The sequence below is a fragment of the Corythoichthys intestinalis genome, chromosome 3 (assembly GCF_030265065.1).
Source record: "Corythoichthys intestinalis isolate RoL2023-P3 chromosome 3, ASM3026506v1, whole genome shotgun sequence".
In the NCBI taxonomy this organism is placed as follows: domain Eukaryota; kingdom Metazoa; phylum Chordata; class Actinopteri; order Syngnathiformes; family Syngnathidae; genus Corythoichthys; species Corythoichthys intestinalis.
The window spans coordinates 53,549,500-53,572,696 of NC_080397.1; the positions used below are offsets into that span (position 1 = coordinate 53,549,500).

General features: G+C 39.9%; 1 protein-coding gene across 1 annotated transcript in view; it reads right to left on the reverse strand.

Annotated features, from left to right (window-relative positions):
• serinc5 (serine incorporator 5) overlaps window positions 1-23,197 on the reverse strand; it is a 55,332-nt gene that overhangs the window by 17,402 nt on the left and 14,733 nt on the right. The window contains exons 2-7 of the mRNA XM_057832602.1: window positions 11,566-11,730; window positions 6,311-6,489; window positions 3,496-3,578; window positions 1,088-1,181; window positions 510-721; window positions 289-381 (exon numbers count right to left, since the gene is read on the reverse strand). Coding sequence (XP_057688585.1) covers window positions 289-381; window positions 510-721; window positions 1,088-1,181; window positions 3,496-3,578; window positions 6,311-6,489; window positions 11,566-11,730 — 826 coding nt within the window. The remainder of the gene's footprint in view (window positions 1-288; window positions 382-509; window positions 722-1,087; window positions 1,182-3,495; window positions 3,579-6,310; window positions 6,490-11,565; window positions 11,731-23,197) is intronic.

A 23,197-nucleotide genomic window follows, 5' to 3' on the forward strand; every position in this document is an offset into this window, starting at 1 on the left:
AAGTCTCTCGGTAAATTGGGAGGCGGTAATGTAGTGTGTTGAATGTGTGCCGTAAAATGTGGACCGGATTTTAGGGAAACCGAAGCAAAAACTGGAATGGATTATGTAAATCGGTGCGCTGGAAAACCCGGACCGGACTTCAAAAAAAATAAAAAACTGGATCAGAAGTCTGGATCGGAATTTTTCCGTGTTGGCCGATCTGATACCGATACCGCATTTTTTGGCCCATATCGGCGTCGGATCGGGACATCTCTAGTATTCATTGTTAACTTAGGCATTTATACTCACTTTCTTTTGGTTTGCTGGAGAAGGCTGAGAAGGTGAGGTACATGACGTAAACACTGATAACTCCTGGCTGGAGTAGGGCAGATTTGGGCTGGACTGAAGTGACACAAAGGAGAGCACAAGGAGAACGAATCTCAGAATCAAACGTGCTTTGTAACCAAAAACATTGTTTAAAAGATTCTCAAAGTTTCATTAGCCCTTAAACTGTGAGTTATAGTGCCTACGTTTCTGAATGACAGGAGAGATGGCGAGCATTGACACGAGAAGGCATAGGCTGCCATTGATGCCCAGGAAGACCTTGTTGAGCAGACATGCCGTGGGGTGAGTGTAGTACATAGCCATAAAGGCCACAGCTCCCACCGCAATGCTGAAGAGCACCAGAGTCACCAAAGATAGCGCCGCATACCATAAGCGATTATACTTCACTCCTGAGCTCCTGTGTATGCATGCATATACAGAGAGAAGGGATAAAAAGGAAACAGGGTGAAAACAACATGAATGTGGGTAAAGGAAACTAAAATATAAAAAAGGAATAAAACTGGGAAAACTAACTGGGTCCTAAAGAAATACATCAAAGGCAGAACGGTCTGTTAAGCTATTCCTGAAGGATGATCGGTGCAAAACATTCAGTGAATTTGTTGCTTCATCCACAACAACAACAAAATTCTCTCAGGCAAAGGTATTTTCGTTAAGTAAACCTACAAAACTACCATTTCCCACTCCCATCCTCTACGCTTCTCATAGACACCATTTGTATTGACGTGGCATTGTATGCATCCAAAGGTCAACCCGGCTGACTGACCAATTTGTGTTCCATCTGTGGGCAAACTCCACCAGCAGCATGAGCTGGATCAGCAGGAAAATGAAGCCACCGGTAGCTCCGATATAGCGCCACACTAAGCAACACATGAAAATCATTGCGTTAACTTTTTTATGGTCAGACTAATGGTTTGACACAGGTTTAGTGCAATGTTCTACCATACATTTAAAGATTCAAAATCAATCATAGGAATAATGCGAACTGGGTTGCTTGTGCAAAGAATGTGCATAATTTAGAAAATAAACAGAAAAGATACCGGTACATTGGAGACCTACCAGCGCTCAGCACAAAATGACATCTTGTCATACATATATATTTAGATATACAGTCATGTGAAAAAATTAGGACACCCTATGGATGTCTGTGTGTTTTCTAACATATTTGGTCATATGGATATTTAATTGAGGAGTTCCAAAAAATCAATTATTACATGCATCGCGATTTGACACGTGACAATTCGATTACGATTCATAAAGGTTCAAAAACGATTATTTTTCCTCATAACTTTATGGCAGCCGCTCGTAGCAGACCGAAATGCAAGCCACATCTGCCCATAGGCGGATCTACTATTCAGGCGAAGTACAAGATCGCCTTAGGCCCCCAACCAGTAGGGGGCCCCCAACCAGCTGCCCTTGCCCCAACGAACAACGGCTTGGGCCACCGGAACCGGCAGCACCCCCAACTATTCGTCATGTATAATTATGTCAGCATACCAAACAAACAAATAACAAAATATAAAAGAAAGCCATTTGAATGCTGCATTTATATTATCTCTCCCCCACACCACGCACTACAATGGACTGTTCCATGACGACGGACTGAGTATCTGTCGCTTAGCTTCATTTAGCGCCGTTTAGCATCGCTTAGCTGTTCGTTAGCTTCACTTAGCTCTCCCGCGCTTCACGCCACTGAACTAGCTATTTTTACAGCTCACTTGCTACTTTGCACGTCGGCTATCGTTTATTTCGAACACATGAGCTAACATGCTCTCCAAGAGAGTCAAAGTGCAGTGAGGGAGAAGTTGAGAACAGGCCTCTAATGCCTCTTTTAACTTTCTTCTTCTTCTTCACACCGAACATAAAACACATGACAGCACACCCTGTGGCGAAACAATGTATTACAGTTCCAATCAGTCATACTGAAGTTATTTCAGCCATAGGGGGCAACACTAGCTATTAGCTGGAAGGGTGTCCTAACTTTTTCCTCAGTTAGAATATGCATTTTTGTTGATATACCGTATTTGGTTTGATAAGTAAAACAATGTCAATTTTTGTTGTTTACCTGCAATAAATCACTTTCTTTTCCAGAGAAAGAATAACAAGATCAGACATTGATATGTGAACATTTCTTAATAAATAACTGAATATTTCATGGGGTGTCCTAAATTTTTCACATGGCTGTAGGTATATACATATAATTTATATACATATGAATATATACACACAGAGTACAGGTAGTCCCCAGGTTACGACATCCTCGACTTAAGCGATTTCGACTTTACGACGGAGTCTTGTCCGCCATTTTGTCTCCAGTCGTTTTTTTTGTTTGTTTTTTTTGTCGCATAAACAGAACCTTATTGTACCTCACAGTATCTTATTTTTTACTTTACTTTATGAATATGACGTGTTCTGTCCTCACTTAACGTGAAGTTGTTCATCTTTACAGAAAACAAACAAGGCAATTGTGCTTTTTGAATTTTTTATTCCTTCACTTTTGACAATTTGTAACACTTTAACACACATATGTACACTTATGTTCAAAACGACACACATTTTAACAATAAAAAACTTGACACAAAACAATTGGTGTTCAAATGTCCATCTTGTCCGATCAATATGTAAATATAGTAGATTAAAATTAGCCTAATTTGCCTAACAAAATTCCGCTAGCTATAAATGCTACAAATGCTAACATATTTACAATTCTCATAGCAAATCGCTCACACGTAACTCCACAAATTACAGTATAGCTGTAAACTTAATTACAAATGTATACACAAACATATATTAGCTGAAACAACTTACAGCCTTATGTAGGCCAAACCAGAGCATAGCTGTCTTTTATCCATGTCAGACGAGAGTCTGCTGCTCACTTATAAGGTGACAATCCAGCCAGCCCGAACTGTGCCATCAGAGGGCAATGTATCATCTATCATTAAGCAAAATACAATACTTTTGGACTTTTTGGATAGTTATTTTGGGGCACTTAAAGGATCAGTTCCAACTTACACAGAAATTCGGTTTACGTCGCCAGCATAAGAACGGAACTCGTTCGTAACCCGGGGACTACCTGTATAACTATTCAATATGAAATTATTGATTACCACTATTCTCATAGTATTTTTTAAAGAGTACAATAGTCAAGATTAATTTCTAGTATTCGGTATTTACCTTCCAGGAAAGTTTCCTCTTGTGGAATGAAGAATCCTCCGGCGCAACTGGCCCCAAGCAAAACAAATTTTGGGAACCAGAACCTAAAAAAAGGGCAAAAATATTAAACCTTTTTGCACATTTTAGTTAATACATTTTACAAATAGTCAATTAACATGCATGTTTACACAATTTGGTTGTAAGACCCAGGACACTGAGTACATCATAACCCCCCCCCCCCCCCCCCCACAAAACTAGATGATCACTCTCAGGTCTCTAAAGTAAAAAGCTTTGTCCTCTGCCAAAGCAGTCAAATTCAAAGCATCGCCATATTTCATACCTTTGACTCTTCTCATCGGTCATCAAGTTATTGTGAACTTCCTTTTCCAATCTATGTGACCTTTGACCTCATTAGCCAATATTATAATTATATATAACATTATTATTTATATGTTTATTTGTAATTTAATCAAGAATTCAAGTGTTCCAAAATGTTTTTGTGAATTAATAATCATCAACAAAAATTTAATTGCAAGATAAAAAAAAAAATAGATGGTCAAAAAATTATTACACTAGTCAACCAATCGTTAAAGTCTGTAGACTAATCAGGAGAAAAATAATCGTTTGGGACAGCCCTAATTTATATCATCATTATTACATTTCCAGTCTTAAAAAAGCATTTATAAAAATATACATATAAGGGTTTTTTTGTTTGTTTGTTTAACCGTGATAAACAAGGGATCACTGTATTGTGCTTGAGTTAATGTTGCAAATCAATTTGTATTATTATTAGTGCTGTCAAATTTATCGCGTTAACGGGCAGTAATTAATTTTTTAAATTAATCACGTTAAAATATTTGACGCAATTAACGCATGCACGGAATGACCCGTTCATGCGTTGCCTCAAACAGTTTACAATGACGCCGTTTTAGCACACAGAGAGCGAAAAGGCAGAGAAATGCGAGTATTGGACCGCGCCTTTTAATGGCTTAAGCTTTGGCAACTCTTTCACAACAAGTATAAATATCGTGGTGAACGACGTGGGGAAGAATGACAGGAGACGATCTTTTTCTTAAGACGCTGAATTGAACACAACTCAGATCATACTGTATAGCATTTGCAGCCACCACTGACAGTCATGGTTGCCCAACTTCCCATCATGCATTTGGGTGGAACAGTTAAGTCACTACAGTATCATTTAGTGAAAGCACTACAAAAATAATATTCGTATCTCTCACAGGAGACGATATTTTTTTAACACGCTTAACTGTACACAATGCAGAACAAACTGTATACCATTTGCAGCCACCACTGACAGTCATGGTTGTCCAACTTCCCATCATGCATTTGGGCAGAGCAGGAGACGTTCTTTTTCTTAACCCGCCTAATTAAACACAACGCCGAACATACTGTATACCATTTGCAGCCACCACTGACAGTCATGGTTGCCCAACTTCCCATCATGCATTTGGGCGGAACAGTTAAGTCACTACAGTATCATTTAGTGAAAGCACAACAAAAATAACATTCGTATCTCTCACAGGAGACGATATTTTTTTAACACGCTTAACTGTACACAATGCAAAACATACTGTATACCATTGGCAGCCACCACTGACAGTCATGATTACCCAACTTCCCATCATGCATTTGGGCGGAACAGTTAAGTCGCTACAGTATCATTTAGTGAAAGCACAACAAAAATAATATTCCTATCTCTCAAAAAAATAATGTTCACAAAAAGAAAAGCGCTCAATGCAAAGAGAACTGGCATTCCCAATCAAAATACTAGTAGCTATGCAAAATACACATAAAACTTACTCAGACTTTGCCTTGGTTAGATCTCTAATTAATTTAAAACTCGCCATCAACACCTTGTCGTGTATTTCAATCACTACCATACGTAGTTAAAGACACTGTGGAAGAACGGCAGGGAGCCCATGTGACGTCCCGCTCGGTGACATCAACAATGGCAAGCTATTAGTTTATTTTTTGATTGAAAATTTTACAAATTTTATTAAAACAAAAAATTAAGAAGGTTTTTAATATAAAATTACTATAACTTGTACTCAAATTTATCTTTTAAGAACTACAAATCTTTCTATCCGTGGATCCCTTTAACAGAAAGAATGTTGATAATGTTAATGCCATCTTGTGGATTTATTGTTATAATAAACAAATACAGTACTTATGTACACAGTATGTTGAATGTTTATGTCCATCTTGTGTCTTATCTTTCCATTCCAACGATAATTTACAGAAAAATATGTCATATTTTAGAGATGGTTTGAATTGCGATGAATTACGATTAATTAATTTTTAAGGCTGTGATTAACTCTATTAAAAAATGTAATCGTTTGACAGCCCTAATTATTATCTATTGATTTTTTTTTAAATGTTATTTTTCAGTATCAAATGGTCAAAATATGAACCTTGGGTCTATGTTTAGTTTGGATGTTATCTATTTCTTTCTATATTCAGCCAAATCGATGCGCTTTTAAGTCCTTTCTGCTACAAACAAAAACACTTAATAAAGTTATACTTTATTGTACATTGATCTATATTACTTTTTTCTTTAATGTTAACATGACACAATGTTATGCAGAGGTGTACTTATAATAATGTTATAGACAAAATGATACTATTTACAGTGGCGGCAGAAAGTTGGGGGGGGGGGGGGGGGGGGGGCAAAATGTTTAGTTCTTCCGGGAGAGCGACGTAAGAGAAAATAATTGAGAATCACTGCTGTCAGGGCACTATTTGGATGTCGTGACTTGCCTTCAAATGCATTTATATATGGCTAGAAGCAACTTTTTGTGTCAACTTAAATTCTTACCCGTTATGTATGGCCGCCCTCCAGCCAGTACTTTTATTGACGCCTATGGTGAAGATGGAGAAGATGAAGAAGAAACAGGCCATGCCAAAGCACACCTTGTAGACAGCGGAGTAACCAACCAGGGTCTTGCAGTTCTTCCCTGCATTCAACTTGTCACACAATTCACTGTAGAAGGGGATCTAAGTGAGAACATACACACAAAGCCAAACTGGATTAGCTCACTGCTGCATTGAAGCTCATTGAAACCCCATGCCTCCCACCAACCTCCATCTCAACTCATGTTTGTCTAGGCCTTCATTAGTGAAAAGGCCCAATAGCATCTATTCTGAGCGTCACACCCCTTAGGGAGGAAAAAGGAGTGAACAGGCAGGAACAACAACCCTGACTTTTTTTCTCCTTCAAGCCTTTTTCATTAAATGATGGCTGCAGGCAATTGGAGAAGTATTACAACCCAAGTTCAATGTGTGCAAACAGAGAAATGAATACATGAACATTTTATGTGCAAGTTGTGGCCATCAACGTAGAATGAGAAAATATTAATAAAGTGTATATGACACCTGAATGAAATAGAATGTTTGGATGTGTGTGGAATCCCGGGCCATGAAAATGAGTGACTTCCGGCCAAAGTCACGGATTGAGGTGGGTGTGACATCAGCGGATGAGATCATCTTTACTATACAGCCATACTATTGTATGCAGAAGGACTGCGGATTCAACCGATTTTGCAGATTAATTTATTTTTCGCGTCACGTTAGCCCAATGTGCTGCAGGTTTTTGTTGCTACACCAGAGAAAGTGGTGTGAGCCTTTTTGAATTTCCAAAAGATTCTGTTCGCCACGAAGAATGGGCAAGACAACTCCAACAATCGAGGGACCATTGGACGGAGGAGGAGGTAAGGTCGTGTTTTATATTATGTCAAATACTGGGAATTTCGGAGGCTGGCCGATCGGTGACGGCAATTTCTTCCACCGCCGTGTGTGATTAGAGTTGGGGTAGTTTTGTGTGATTTCTCGTGTCCGAAAGGCGAGGAAGAGACTTGGAAGAGCCGCTCAGTTCAGGTTAGCATGTAGCCAAGCTCTCACGCCTCCTCTTTTGTTTATGTATTATATGTCATATTGATAGAATAAAGTAAAAAATAAGATATTTATTCCATCCCTTAATACTGATCACACCATATTTCATCTTACAACTCATTTATTTATTTATCACTGTCAAACTATGAACACAAATTTAGAAAATACAATCATGACATAGCGTACAATGCTATAAAATAAATAAACTAGCGATTTTTCATGTTTGACTTGTCACCTTTTTACCGCATGTTTGCGTTTTGGAGAAGACTGCTAATGTTTTATAGCAGGCTAAAGTGATTAGTACATCGTCATTTTTCCTTATTAACCTCAATGTAGTAATGCTAACGTTTTACAGTGTTTGAGGAAAAAGCGGCATGGAAAATGAATGAATGAATGAATAACATACAGTGGGGCAAATAAGTATTTAGTCAACCACTAATTGTGGAAGTTCTCCTACTTGAAAATATTAGAGAGGCCTGTAATTGTCAACATGGTTAAACCTCAACAATGAGAGACAGAATGTGGAAAAAATACCCAGAAAATCACATTGTTTGATTTTTAAATATTTTTTTTGCAAATCATGGTGGAAAATAAGTATTTGGTCAATACCAAAAGTTCATCTCAATACTTTGTTATGTACCCATTGTTGGCAATAACGGCTCCCAAATGTTTTCTGTAACTCTTCACAAGCTTTTCAAACTGTTGCTGGTATTTTGGCCCATTCCTCCATGCAGATCTCCTCTAGAGCAGTGATGTTTTGGGGCTGTCGTTGGGCAACACGGACTTTCAACTCCCTCCGCAGATTTTCTATGGGGTTGAGACCTGGAGACTGGCTAGGCCACTCCACGACCTTGAAATGCTTCTAACGAAGCCACTCCTTTGTTGCCCTGGCTGTGAGTTTGGGATCATTGTCATGCTGAAAGACCCAGCCACATCTCATCTTCAATGCCCTTACTGATGGAAGGAGATTTTCACTCAAAATCTCTCGACACATGGCCCCATTCATTCTTTCCTTTACACAGATCAGTCGTCCTGGTCCCTTTGCAGAAAAACAGCCCCAAAGCATGATGTTTCCACCCCCATGCTTCACAGTGGGTATGGTGCAATTCAGCATTCTTTTTCTCCCAAACAAGAGAACCTGTGTTTCTACCAAAAAGTTCTATTTTGGTTTCCTCTGACCATAACACATTCGCATTTCGGGCCGGACTTTGGACATGTCTGATCCAAATGCTCTCTAGTGAACCGCAGACGGGCCTGGACGTGTACTTTCTTCAGTAGGGGGACATGTCTGGCAGTGCAGGATTTGAGTCCCTGGCGGCGCATTGTGTTACCTATAGTAGCCTTTGTTAATGTGGTCCCAGCTCTCTGTGGTTCATTCAGTAGGTCCCCCCCCCCCGTGTGGTTCTGGGAATTTTGCTCCCCGTTCTTGTTATCATTTTGACGCCACGGGGTATGGAGGGAGTTGAAAGTCCGTCTTGCCCAACGACAGCCCCAACACATCACTGCTCTAGAGGAGATCTGCATGGAGGAATGGGCCAAAATACCAGCAACAGTGTGTGAAAAGCTTGTGAAGAGTTACAGAAAACGTTTGGCCTCCGTTATTGCCAACAAAGGGTACATAACAAAGTATTGAGATGAACTTTCGGTATAGACCAAATACTTATTTTCCACCATGATTTGCAAATATATTCTTTAAAAATCAAACAATGTGATTTTCTGTTTTTTTTTTTTTTTTTTTTTACATTCTGTCTCTCATGGTTGAGGTTTACCCATGTTGACAATTACAGGCCTCTCTAATATTTTCAGGTGGGAGAACTTGCACAATTAGTGGTTGACTAAATACTTATTTGCCCCACTGTTTCCTTATTTTGTATGTCTGAACTTTAATTCTACAGCGCGTCGATGACCAATAAACATCTGTGAAAGAAACTGGAGTCTCATATGCCATCAAAACGCACGTTTACACGCACGCACAAATGCATGCATGCATGCACGCGGCGATAAAACGCAGCCGTGAAAATTACAACCCTCATTTTTATTTACCGTGCGATAAATTGACTTATTGCATTACGCGATATGCTTAAAAGATAGTAAAAACATTGTGTAACCAGCGACAAAATACATTGAAAATATGAATGCCTTAGAGCACAGGTGTCAAACTGGTCCTCAAAGGGCCGCAGTAGATGCTGGATTTCACTCCAACCAAACAAGATGAATCCCTTTTCACCAATCTGGTGTCTCATAAGTGTAATCAGCTGATTGCAGTCAGGTGCTGCTTGTTTAAGCAGAAACCCCATTGGTTGAACTGTCAGTGCTGGATCTGTTGGAACAAAGACCAGGACCCACTGTGGCTCTTTGTGAAATCAATTTGACACCCCTGCCTTAGAGGAATGCTTGTGTTGGTGGACAAAGAGCCCTCGTATGTGTGTGACTGAATAAGTGATAAGACGGCAGGCAGACCGGTGACAATGACCCAGCGGCGACGATAAGGCAGCCGTTGTCATGGCGACAGTGACCACGAAATGACGATAATGTAGAGTATTGGAACGCAATGTTCATGCCCTGGTCTGGATGGATGGCTTCCACAGCCCTACTGTATCTGATAACTGATGGACACAATGTTCATAGTTGACGTCGCAACCCTTCCTGGCTGATGCTGACAAATGATAACTCCTGTTGCCCCGACAACAGTAACGTACGAACCCTAATGTCAAATTCAAGACTGACGACACCCCTGGATAACACACGGACAGCCCCTCCGATCCGACTCCCTGCCTTCTGGCCCTTTCAAAAAGAATGAACATTTCTATCAGATGTTGGTCGTCTTGCTTTGCTATGTTTTGATTGCCCATGACTTGGACAAATTGTCAACCAGTGTTGTCGTTAGGCCTATTTTAAAGGGGCTTCAGCCCCCTCAAAATATTCCTAAGCCCTCCTAAATAATTTGGTGTTGTTTTATTTAAAAAAAAAAAAAATACAAAAAATGCTAAAATATTCACTATGAAATTGCCAGAATATTAGTTTAAACCAATAATCATACAACCTGTCATTATTAACTTAAATATGATCATAAATCTGTCAGTTTCCCCTTACTTCATAGAGTGCCCTTCAGTGCATCGCTATCCAATCCACTTGATTTGCACTTGTTCATATAGAGAAGGCCCACATCTCTGAAAATCCAGTCCGCGTTTTCCCTGTGACATTGTTAGCAGTTGTTTGTACCTTTTTCTTTTCTTCTTTTGCTTTCCGCAATCGGCCTCTGAACACGTCTTACCTTTGTTGTTTTGTGGTCAAAAGTTACATCCCAGCTCTAAAATAACTGCTACTTAGCTGCTGCTGCTGCTAGCTAGTTAGTCTGAAATCCATTGTGAGGGTCCGAGTAGAGATAAGTGTGCACCCTTGTCGCCACTATCTTTGGGGTGGATTCCTTCTGGAGCATCAGCTGTGTTTCTCACTTTACACATAGATGAATACAGCTCATTCATGTATGATTATCATAAGTGGATAGTCATTAACATAGTCACAATAATAACACTAACTTTTTCAGGGTTGATTATTGGAATTTATTGCTTTATCAATGGGGTTGGGACCTTCATTTGTGTTGCATTGAATGAAGTGTGTCAAAACTTTTGGCTTGTACTGTATGTATGCATGTATGTAAATATGTTTGTGCATGTGTCTAGGGCAAATTAGCATGACCCAGATATTACTTAAATTCAAGTAATTAGTAGAATTTTTCAGTTTGAAATGCGTGCATTTTTGTTACATACATGTCTTAAATGTAATCTGTGTGATTTACAAATATTTGGGAACAAACAATGCAACTTTTACTGAGTGGAAGTCATGGCATTAGCATCTATGATTATATACATATATTATCAGTTTTGTTAGCTTTTTGTGAAGTTTTAAGCTTGTGCGCTACATTCACTTACATCCCATGTAACCTCTGGGGGCTAAGCCCCCATGTTCTTAAAACTTAGTAACGCCCCTGTTGTCAAGGTTTTGGAAGGAAGGTCTTTGTTGGAGATGTTCTTCCAGCTTTCAATGTTGGTGTTATTGGAGTCAGATAAGTGGTAAGAGATAGAACGAAGGCACAGTTGGTGCCAACAACCTTCAATTCTATGAATCCTCATACAGTGTTCTTGTGTTTTCCCATAAATGTGTGCAGTGTGTGTGTCTTACATTTTTCATCTGTTCCTCAACTGTGGGGGACATCATGACGACACAAACGACAGTGACCAGAAGAAAGAACAGGGTATACATGAATCGGGTTGCTGTGGACTGTTTTATCTTCGGGCAGCAATTACAGCAGCATGAGCAGGCTGCGGAGCCACAGCAGCAGGCAAGCTGAAATGTGGAGGAAAGAAGAGACAACACAGAGACTGTTTTTAGAAAGCACGCTCATTCATAAACTGTTGTATTGTCATCCATGTGTTATATTGTAACTTTTTGAAGGACCAAGATATTCAATTCAAAGTCATATGCAGTAAATAAAAAAGATTTCAAATAATATAGTGATAAAGAATTGGGGGCCATTAAGGCCAATAGTCACAAATGAGACCCATAGTTGCTTAAAACCACTCTGTCCTTCTAAGCCACGGTACAAAGACAGTCTTGACATTCTATTTGGGAAAGAGAAGCTCTTAGTTTATGGTGCTTTTAACAGTCTGGTGGGCAATGCTAGTTGTTTGTTGCTATAGGGAGGCGTTTTCAATTTTGGCGATTGAAAAGGCGCCTTCCAAGGCAAACTACCGGGAGAGGTAATAACAATAAAATGGAGAACAACAGGCTAAATAGATGTCTGTTAACGCAACATATTCAGATAACTTTAGCATAAACTGCAGTGTTTCCCACAGGATTTTAGGAGACTGTGGTGGGAGGGTCTCTGACCAGTGTTTCCCGTAGGATTTTTTGAAACTTTGGTGGTGGGCTGCATCGGAGTCGGACAGCCTCACCATGTCGTGCCACGGCAATTTTTTTTTTTTTTTATTCATTATTTTTTTCCCCCAAGAAGAACCATAACAAAGATATATTTGAAATATTTCATTAGCTAGGCTAATGTTATAGCTCTCAGCTACGGTATATGTATGTAAAATGCATAGCTGATTACAGCTACGTTACCCTATGTAATAATGCGACTTTTTTTCTCGTAGCAATAGTACGACTTACATCTCGTAGTGACTCAGGGTTGGCAACCCAAACTGTTGAAAGAGCCATATTTGACCCCCCCCCCCCCCCCCCCCCCCAAAAAAAAAAAAACTGATACTGTATGTCTGGAGCAGCAAAAAATTCAAAGCCTTGTACAAGCCTTATAATTATCAATACTAGCTATATTAGCCTACTATAAAAATGACTAAGTTGGCTAGAAATACACAATTAGCCTTCATGATTAAATGTTTATTTTCCCTGCAGTGGATCCTATAGCGCACCACGTGACTACTCTGTTGTACGATGCCACCACAAATTTAACTTCATTACAATATTAATGAATTGAAAGAATGTTTGTGTCATGTTTGTCCTCCTAGAAATCCTAAACAAAAAATATATTTCCCTCCCCCATCTTTTTCCATAAAAAAAAAAAAAAGCAGCGCTAAAGAGCCGCATGCAGCCCGAGAGCCGCGGGTTTCAGACCGCCGTCGTAGTCCTCCTTTTTCCTTTTTATTTGACCCTCGTAAGTACTACATTACCACAACAATAACAGTCCTTCTGTCAACTGACCCATTTACAGGACTGGGGGAATTCTAATAGCCGTGTAAAGAGTTTTACTTGATTCGGTGAGGTGAAGAATAGTTTTTTCCCCGTTGTTCGGTTCGTGAACTAAATTTCCACACAAACGCACATCGAGGTACCATTAACTTAGCAAGGAGAGGTATGAGAGTCATTTTTCGAGTGTCCCAGAGCTCGCGAAATTGGGGTGGGGGGGGGGGGGGGGGGGCATATATCAGAGTTTCGTCAGCCGTAATTGTCTGAAGTTGGCGCGCCGGTGCTGTGCCGAAAAATAGCCACTCCACACGAAATGTCCCCCCTGACGGGAGCGCCCACACGTCACTCGTACAAACAGCCTTTTCTTACCAATCGATTGACACGGAAACGACGTTCTTGTACCGTGAATATGTATCATTTTACTCTGCTTGAACTAATAAATATTTTACTGTGACCAACGCTCTGAAAATAGAGCAAGGCTTTATTTTGGGCCCCGCCTCTCCGCGCAAGTTCAATCAAAGTTTGCTTTCCGTCCAAGACGGCCGTCCACCGCTCACTTTCGCCGAAAAGGCCGATCCAAACTATTGTTATGCCCCGGATATGGGGAAGAAGGAGAGAAGACTGTATTTGCTTACCCACTTGATTGTGGTAACAATAATACAAACGAGGGGCAAACGAGACTGTGGCGGGCCCAAAACGAGACTGTGGCGGGAAACACTGACACAACATAACTTGCTGACCATACCATAAATCTCAGTCCAAATCACAACCAAATCAATGAAAGTCTTTATCTTCAGTATCCCTTTGAACAACTCCACCAAATATGGAAGTACAGGACACACGTAAAGCGCCCTTTTAGCAGGCTGCCAGTGTTAATTTTTTTTTTTTTTTTTTTTTTTTAAATTAGGTCGTACGTAAGTCGCACCTGAGTATAAATTGTAGACCCAGGCATATTGTTGTAAAAAAAAAAAAAAAAATGCAATTTATAATCTGGAAAATACGGTGGTTATTGACAGATTGCTTAAAAAAATGATTGATATTACAGAAAAAGAATGGCACTTTCATGGTTCTGAGCAGAAAATACCGTATTGGCCCGAATATAAGACGGTGTTTTTACCATTGAAATAACACTGAAAAAGAGTGGGTCGTCTTATATTCGCGGTCTAGACATTATACCCATTTACAACGCTAAATGGCGCCAGATATCATTGAAGCGATGTTCTGTCATGACAGATCTCGGCTACTCTCTCCATTCACGATGCTAGATGGCGCTAGATATCATTGAAGCAATGTTCTGTCATGACGGATCTCAGCTACCCTTTTTAGTTTAACCAGTTTGCAACTTTGCATTATTTTATTGCAATGTTTTTCCTTATTCAGATTTGTTTCAAGAGTTCAGTTCAACAGTTAGACTTCACTTTGATGGTTAATGCAGTTATTGCAATTTTGTTCTTTTATCACAATAGATTGGTTTATTTACATTTAAAAAACCAGAAGCCATTCATTTACGAATGTTATTGCACTTTAGTTTACATATTTAAATGTTCAGATTAGAGATGTCCCGTTCGATCGGCATCCGATTACGTCATTTTCAAAGTATCGGAATCGGCAAAAAAATTTTGGACATGCCTTTTTTAATATATATATATATATATATATATATTTTTTTTTAATTTGTTTTCTAATTGTATTTAACGTTACAGACATAATATGTTACACTCATCCAGAGTCTTTAGTTTAGGCTTAAGATAGGGTTATCAAATTTATCCCGTTAACGGCGGTAATTAATTTAAAAAAAAAATTTATCACGTTAAAATATTTAATGCAATTAACGCATGCGCTGCACGACCCACTCACGCATTGTCGCGTTCAATCTGTAATGGCGCCGTTTTACCTACTCTATACGGAGCTAAAAGGCAGCGTTAAATGAGTAGAGTGAATTTTGGCAGCCTTTGGAGCATTTTTTTAATTGGCTTAAGCCTTACGGAACCTCTCCCCACAATTAGAAATATCGTGGGAAGCAATGTGGGGAAGAAAGGTAGTAATTGATCTTTTTCTTAACACCCCATGTTATTTCCCAACGCAGAGAAGATATATCAATTGGTACCACTACGCACAGTCATGGGTGCACTTCCCATCATGCATTTGGGCAGAACAGTTAAATGGCTACAGTATCATTTACTGAAAGCTCAAAAAATACACTAGATGGCAATATTTAGTCATAATATACAAAGTCACATTTATCCTTTAAGAATTACAAGTCTTTCTATCCGTGGATCCCTCTCACAGAAAGAATGTTAATAATGTAAATGCCATCTTGAGGATTTATTGTCATAATAAACAAATACAGTACTTATGTACTGTATGTTGAATGTATATATTCGTCCGAGTTTTATTCTTTTTTTTTTTAATGCATTGCCAAAATGTATATGATCGGGGAAAAATTATCGGGAATGATTGGAATTAAATCGGGATCAAAAAAAAGCAATCGGATCGGGAAATATCGGGATCGGCAGATACTCAGACTAAAACGATCGGGATCGGATAGGGAGCAAAAAACATGATCGGAACAACCCGAGATCTGATATTAAGATTTGAATGTGGCAAAATAACATGCTTTTTCTCTCAAATATATTGTTATAATAATTTGTTTGGGATGTACTGTAATTATTTTCTGTATAAAAATTAATTTGGTGTTCAAAAAGTCTTTTTTCAAACTTAAGTTTTGAAAAAGAGGGGGTCGTCTTATAATCAGGGCCATCTTATATTCGGGCCAATTCGGTACATAAAATCAGCTTGTTAAAGAATTTACCACCTTGATGCTATAGGGCAGGGGTGGGCAATTAATTCCACAAAGGGCCGCAGTGGGTGCGGGTTTTTGTTCATACCCATCATGAGGACAGCCTTTCACCAATCTGGTTTCTTACAAGTCCAATCAGTTGATTGCAGTCAGGTGCTCCTTGTTTCCAGTGAAATCTCATTGGTTATACTGTGTGTGCTGAATCAGTTGGAACAAAGACCAGGACCCACTGCGGCCCTCGAGGACCGGTTTGCCCACCCCTGCTATAGGGCCTATAGCCAACCTTCTTCTAGTTATGTGATAATTGACCAAGAAAAAAATGCCTTAACTGCTTATTTGCTAACCAAGAAACCATTTTATTCCCCTCCTTATCATTGTCAGCATCATGGGTGACCTGGAGCTTCCCCCTATTCGCCAGTGAATCATGAGATATGTAAACCCACATTATACTGGCTGCATTTGACGACGATCGATGTTCAATTCGAACCGGGATGTCTCTCACTATCAATGGCAACCAGTGAGTTATTTTCTACAGAAGCAGATGTTCTCAGGAGGCTATAAGCCCCTTGTAACTTAAATCTTGATTACATGGCTTTACCTTGCATTAAAAGGATAGAGCAGAGATGGTAAATGTTCATTTGAACCATGAAAAAAGTCTTAAATCTTTGCTACAAGGCTTTACCATGAATAGACAGATTTTGATTATCATGGTTCATCGTGACTTATATCAGCAAAGGCTCTTGACGATATCAGCGAAATCCAAATAATATGTACATTGTATAGTACAGAAAGAGTAGATCTATCGATTCTTTCAAGATATACTGTCTTCAATTTGCCTTGCAGCCATGGCAGTAATCTTGGGCTTTAACAAAGTGCCTGCCATAAGCTAGGGTCTCTACAATGTCCTTTGGGTAAGCCAGTGTGAAAAATGGTCTTATGCAAGGGTTCCGTTCTGAGTGCTCCACAACCATATGATACAGTGGTATGAAAAAGTCACGGGTATTTCAGTCTGTGCCTTTGATTCTACCTTGATACATACAGTGGTATGAAAAAGTATCTGAACCTTTTGGAATTTCTCACATTTCTGCATAAAATCACCATCAAATGTGAGTTAATCTTTGTCAAAATCACACAGATGAAAATACAGTGTCCGCTTTAACTAAAACCACCCAAACATTTATTGGTTTTTGAAATTTTGCTGAGGATAGCATCCAAACAATGACAGAAGGGGGAGGGGGGTAAGTGAACCCTCTGCCTACGGAGACTTAAAGAGCAATTGAAACCAATTTTTACCAAACCATTTAAATCAGGTGTGTGCCCAATCACTGACGAGTGGTTAAAGCTGCCCTGCCCACTATAAAACACACACCTGTAAAGAATTGGATTGGAATTGGGATTTAATAAACCCAGCCTTCTCCCGTCAGCCCTTGTCTTTTCTTCAGGTTAATTAATCTTATCACAATGCTATCTTGTAACTGTCAATGATACTGATCATGATGACAATAAACAACAACAACAATTGTCTTGATGAGAAGCACTGTCTGATGTGCATCATGGCTCGGTCAGAGAGCTGTGAAGACCTGCGATCGAGGATTTTGATTTGTATAAAGCTGGGAAAGGATACAAAACTATCTCTAAAAGTCTGGAAGTTCAACAATCAACAGTCAGAGAAGTTATCTACAAATGGAGAGAGTTTGGCACTGTTGCTTTTCTCCCAAGGAGTGGCCGTCCACCAAAGATGACCAAAGAGTTCTGCGCAGAATACTCAGAGAGGTAAAAAATAACCTTAAAGCAGGGGTGGGCAAACCGGTCCTCGAGGGTCGCAGTGGGTCCTGGTCTTTGTTCCAACTGATTCAGCACAGACAGTTTAACCAATGAGGTTTCAGTGGAACCAAGAAGCACCTGACTGCAATCAACTGATTGCACTTGTAAGAAATCAGGTTGGTGAAAGGCTGTCCTCATGATGGGTATGAACAAAAACCCGCACCCACTGCGGCCTTTTGTGGAATAGTTTGCCCACCCCTGCCTTAGAGTGTCTGCTAGACTTACAGAAATCACTGGCACCCGAAAGAAAGAAAGACGATGACAGACAAGGAAAGACGGGAAAAAGCAAATGCTTATCGATACCCGTCCCCCAACAGCCCGGGACGCACAGTCAAGCATGTTTGTGTTACAGTCCAGTTATTATCTTTTTTTTTTTTTTTTTTTTTTCACATACCATTCAAAAGTCATTGATTGCCATGGAATTTCACATATTGTCAATTTGAGTGGGTTCATTGTATCAGTTGATGTCCAAGTTGGTGTAGGGAGGGATAATGAATGGTGTTCATGGGAGGACTCCACGGAGGAACCCACTGCTGTCTAAAAAAACACTGTTGCTCGTTTCATGTTTGCAAAAAGGCACTTGGACACTCCACACAAGTTTTGGCAAAATATTTTGTGGACTGATGAAACCAAAGTTGAATTGTTTGAGAGTAACACAACGTCATGTGTGGAGGAAAAATGGAACAGCTAGCCAACATCAACACCTCATCCCCACTGTGTAGCACGGTGGAGGGAGCATCATGATTTGGGGCTTTTTGGACAACTTGTAATCATTAATGGAAGAATGAATTAAAAAGTTTATCAGTATGTTTTATTGTTTTCTCAGGAAAACCTGAGACTGTCTGTCAGACAGTTAAAGCTAAAAAGAGAGTGGATTCTGCAACAACACAACGATCCAAAACACAGAAGTAAATAAACTTCAGAATGGTTTCAGAAGAACAAAATACACGTTCTGGAGTTGCCAAGTCAAAGTCCAGACTTGAACCCCATTGAGATGCTGTGGCATAACCTAAAGACAGTGATTCATGCCAGACATCTCAGGAATCTGACTGAACTACAGCAGTTTTGTCGAGATGAATGGGCCAAGATTAGTCCTGATCGATGTGCAAGGCTGATGTGCAGCTACGGGAAGCGTCTGGTTGAAAATATTGCTGCCAGGGGCGGGGGTTGGGTACAAAATATAAAATTTGATGGTTCACTTATTTTCCCCCTTTCTGACATTGTTTTCATACTATCCTCATTGATTTTATGCAGAAATGCGAGAAATTCCAAAAGGTTCAGATACTTTTTCATACCACTGTATGTATCAAGGTAGAATCAAAAGCACAGACTGATAAACCCATGTCTATTTAATGCAAACTGCCATGTGGTTTTAAGCTTGATATACTTTATTTTTTCTTGGAGTGGGAACATATGGTTGAATCTTCTATTCTTGTTGGAGGACATGCGCCCATGAGCAACTCAAAATTTAAGTTTTTGTTCCTCAGAATAATTATGACCTACATCTTAAACCTAGTCATTTGGTTGTCCAGAAGCATTTAAATAGACACTTTAGGAGGTGTGGTTCAGGCCACGGGGTTGGCAAGCCTTGGCAAAGTCTCGATCTTCGGCTCCTCCCAAGGCCATGTCAACATGCTTGAGCTCCCATGGCCAGCATTTTCCTCCACACTGCTTAATAGGATAATGATTCTGCAGCGATCTGCACCCACGTCCTCCTCAAAGGGCGATTAATTAGGCATTACTGAGTGAAATTAACCAGGAAACAAACAGGGCATTTCACAGCGAGGGTGTTTGGGTTTCATTAGTTAGGGGGTGTTTCACCAGCGAACTCCACACTGTGAGGGGGTCCAATGACAGATTTTGCATAGAGAGAACAAGTGAGCCAGGAGAGGGTGTCTAAAGAAACTCTCTAAAGGCGTATCCGTGGTAACCAACGCTGCCTTTACCCCACTACATAGGCCCTCTTCAACTGCTTGTCCGCCATGCAAGCATATAGACAGGTGGTCAGCGTGTCTACGACATATGTCTCTATTTTAACGTCCATAGCAACCCCCCGCTTGCTTGTCATGTTGCTCTGGCCCTCACACAAAAAGATCTTCAGTGGCTGCAGTCAAATAAAAATGAGTTCCACTAATGTCTCAACTGGCTGGAGACTTTACAGTCAAGTTCCCCAAAAGGATTTGTCATATTTCCTGCTTTTTCAAAGTTCACAAGAATCAGTTTGTTTATTTCCTTACTTCGCTCTATCTGTTAGATTCACCTGCCCTTTGACCCCCATTACAAATTCTTTGATGGAAACTGCAATCTTGGCTACAAAGACCTTTGTTGAATACAGTAGCAGGAAGGCCTCAGGAAATATACTAAAATAGGATTTGTTTGTGGCTTTGATGAGAGAATCTATGTCTATGGCGCTTAAGAACAGTTAAATGATCAAGGCTTTAAATGTAGACAAATCCTCTGTTTAAAACAGGGCTGCAGCTAACGATTATTTTAGTAGTAGATTAATCTATCCACTAGTTTGTTCGAATAATAGGAATATTTAATGCGTTGCAGAATACAAACAATTAGCAAAAAATCCCGAGTGTTTCTTCAAACAATGCAGAATTGCATTTTCATTTAAAAATAAATTAAAATACCTGAGCTTTGCCTCAAACGGTATTAAAAATAAATAAATAAATGAGGCTCTAAGTACAGCAAAAGGACAATTGGCTAACTTGCGTAGCAAAAGTCCGCTAGCTTAATTGCTATGAAATGCTAATGTTTTTGTTTTTTGTTAAAATACTCTTAAGAAATTGTTTAAACAAATGTTCCCACAAAAACCGGCAACATATACCTGTAAACTAAATTACATGTGCATAAAAAAACATATTAGCTTATGTTGGTCTTAACAGGGAGCAGCTGGATTCAGCCATGTTTATTGTGTTGTGTCATATTCACTGTTGCCACTAGAGGGCAGTGTATCCACCCAAATCAATAAAACTAAATGCAAACACTTTCAAAACAAACCATTACAGCGCCACAGTAATTAAACGAATACTTGAAGTAGCAAAATCTAATTCGAAGCTTTTTCTAATCAAATTATTCGAGATAATTGATTAATCATTGCAGCACTAGTTTAATTGTCTCAAAACCGCCATCTTACAGAGAATTAGGATAATTATTATTCCTCCTATACAGCAACAAAATAATAAATCTTAGGCTCTAAGTACAGCAAAAGAACAATTGGCTAACTTGCATAGCAAAAGTCCTCTAGCTTAAATGCTATGAAATGCTAATGTTTTTGTTTTTTGTAACAATACTCTTAAGAAATTGTTTAAACAGATGTTCCCACAAAAACGGGCTAAATATACCTGTAAACTAAATTACATGTGCTAAAAAAAACATATTAGCTTATGTTGGTCTTAACAGGGAGCAGCTGGATTCAGCCATGTTTAATGCGATGTGTCATATTCACTGTTACCCCTAGAGGGCAGTGTATCCACCCAAATCAATAAAACTAAATGCAAACACTTTCAAAATAAACCATTACAACGCCACAGTAACTAAACGAATGCTCGAAGTAGCAAAATCTAATTCGAACGTTTTCTAATCAAATTATTCGAGATAATCGATTAATCGTTGCAGCACTAGTTTAATTGTCTCAAAACCGCCATCTTACAGAGAATTAGGATAATTATTATTCCTCCTATACAGCAACAAAATAATAAATCTTAGGCCAAAAGGAATATGAGCAAAAAATTAGGTAACACACAATTAAATTGCCTGGCACAGCCAGACTATTCTCCGTGTATTTTTCAAACACTGTGAGAAATAGTCTGGGACCCAGCCCATTAACGGCCTCTTGAGCAAGGTACAAAATCAATCGTCCAATCAGATTCGTTTATTTGCGTGATGTGTTCTTAACGAGTAACGTCACTCTTGCGCGCCGAAAGCCGTGTCTACAACAACACAGATGGCGAACGGGAGAGCCAAGAATATGTTCCAATCCGCGGTAAAACCAGTTTTAAATCACCAAAAACACATCGAAACAAGTCATTGACAACAGTCAACATGGCTCGCGCTAGCCATGTTGAATAAACTTCTCCATTCTCCGCTCACGCGAATTACTTGTTGCTTAAACAACGTCACGTCTGCCAGTCGTGAAGGGAAAAGGTACCGTTCTCGCACACCTAACTATAGTTTAGGCAGACTTCACTCAGTGCCCTTGACACAGTAAAGTTAATCACCTTTTCGGGGCCCTTAAGGGGGAAAAGGAAAAATGGTACCACTTCTCGTAGGCACCGTCTAACTGTTTGCATTACTCGAACACACGTTATATAATTAACCAGGGAATAGTATCATTCCTCATATTTACTGTTGGACTGCACCTAATATAAAATAAATAGCACACCATAGTTTAATGAAAAGCAGCATAGATACGCAACATCTTATCATAGAAGCACAACATATGCGTCACGAGCAAGATTGATGCACCAAAACTTGCAAATCAGTTCTGCAAGGACAAAGCGCTCTTTGTCCTAAAACAAGTGGAGCCAGCCCGGATAACAAAGTTGATAGCGGGCGCTTGAGACGTCAAGACCAACGTCAGTCGCTGTGGCAACCACATCCCATCCACGCACGAACCTAAACAGCCCGAAACCGGCCAGAGAGGGATAATCCCAAAGCCACGCCCGGACACACCTTCGGCCGGGCCACGGACTTAAAAAACACAGGACACTGAGATAAGACAAATTTTGCTGCTCGGAAACATGTAGCCTTGGTTTGGATCCAGAATAGTCCCTCCCTCGTCTGTTTTTGCGTTGTTTTTGACCATTGTCGACGGATAAATTGTCAACCTGCCTTCGGCGAGTCTTTTTCAAACTTTTGGAACATGGAGTCAGTACAAAGGGTTAACATCAGAGATGAACCCGCGAAGTTCCGCCTTCCCAGTTGGCGCGCACGGAGACAGCATCGGTAGAGCAGCACTTTGTTCACCTATCGCTGTTTCCGTGCGGCTTGTGTGGGGAGGCAAATTTCAACAGTCGCTGATTGGTCCACTCCGCTGTCTGTTTGCTGTGGCTTGATTTGCCCTCGGAATTTGACCCGCCGGACGGTCGCCAGACTCAATCGCTGGAACAGCGGTGGGTCTGGTATACCAGGCAAAGAATTAAACGCTACTGTCTATTCTTTCCTACATTAAGTAGCAACAAGCCTTTGAGAGAAAAAAGTAATCTCCAATTGTCCGTGGGACTATCACATGTTAGATGGGACTCACGCACGACTACGTGAAATTAGATACTCAAGTAGAAAACCTCGGTTTTAGGATTAGCGATGAGACAGCATAGAATAGGATGCCAACATACTCACACTCACAAAGGATTCACACAAAAACTGGGTTCTAGAGCACATGGCTGATTTGTGTACACTCCACCCTTCCCAATCACTTATCTCTCAGACCCTGCCCCCACCCCCCTTTCCTTGGTTATCAGGCCCCCCACATGGTGTCAA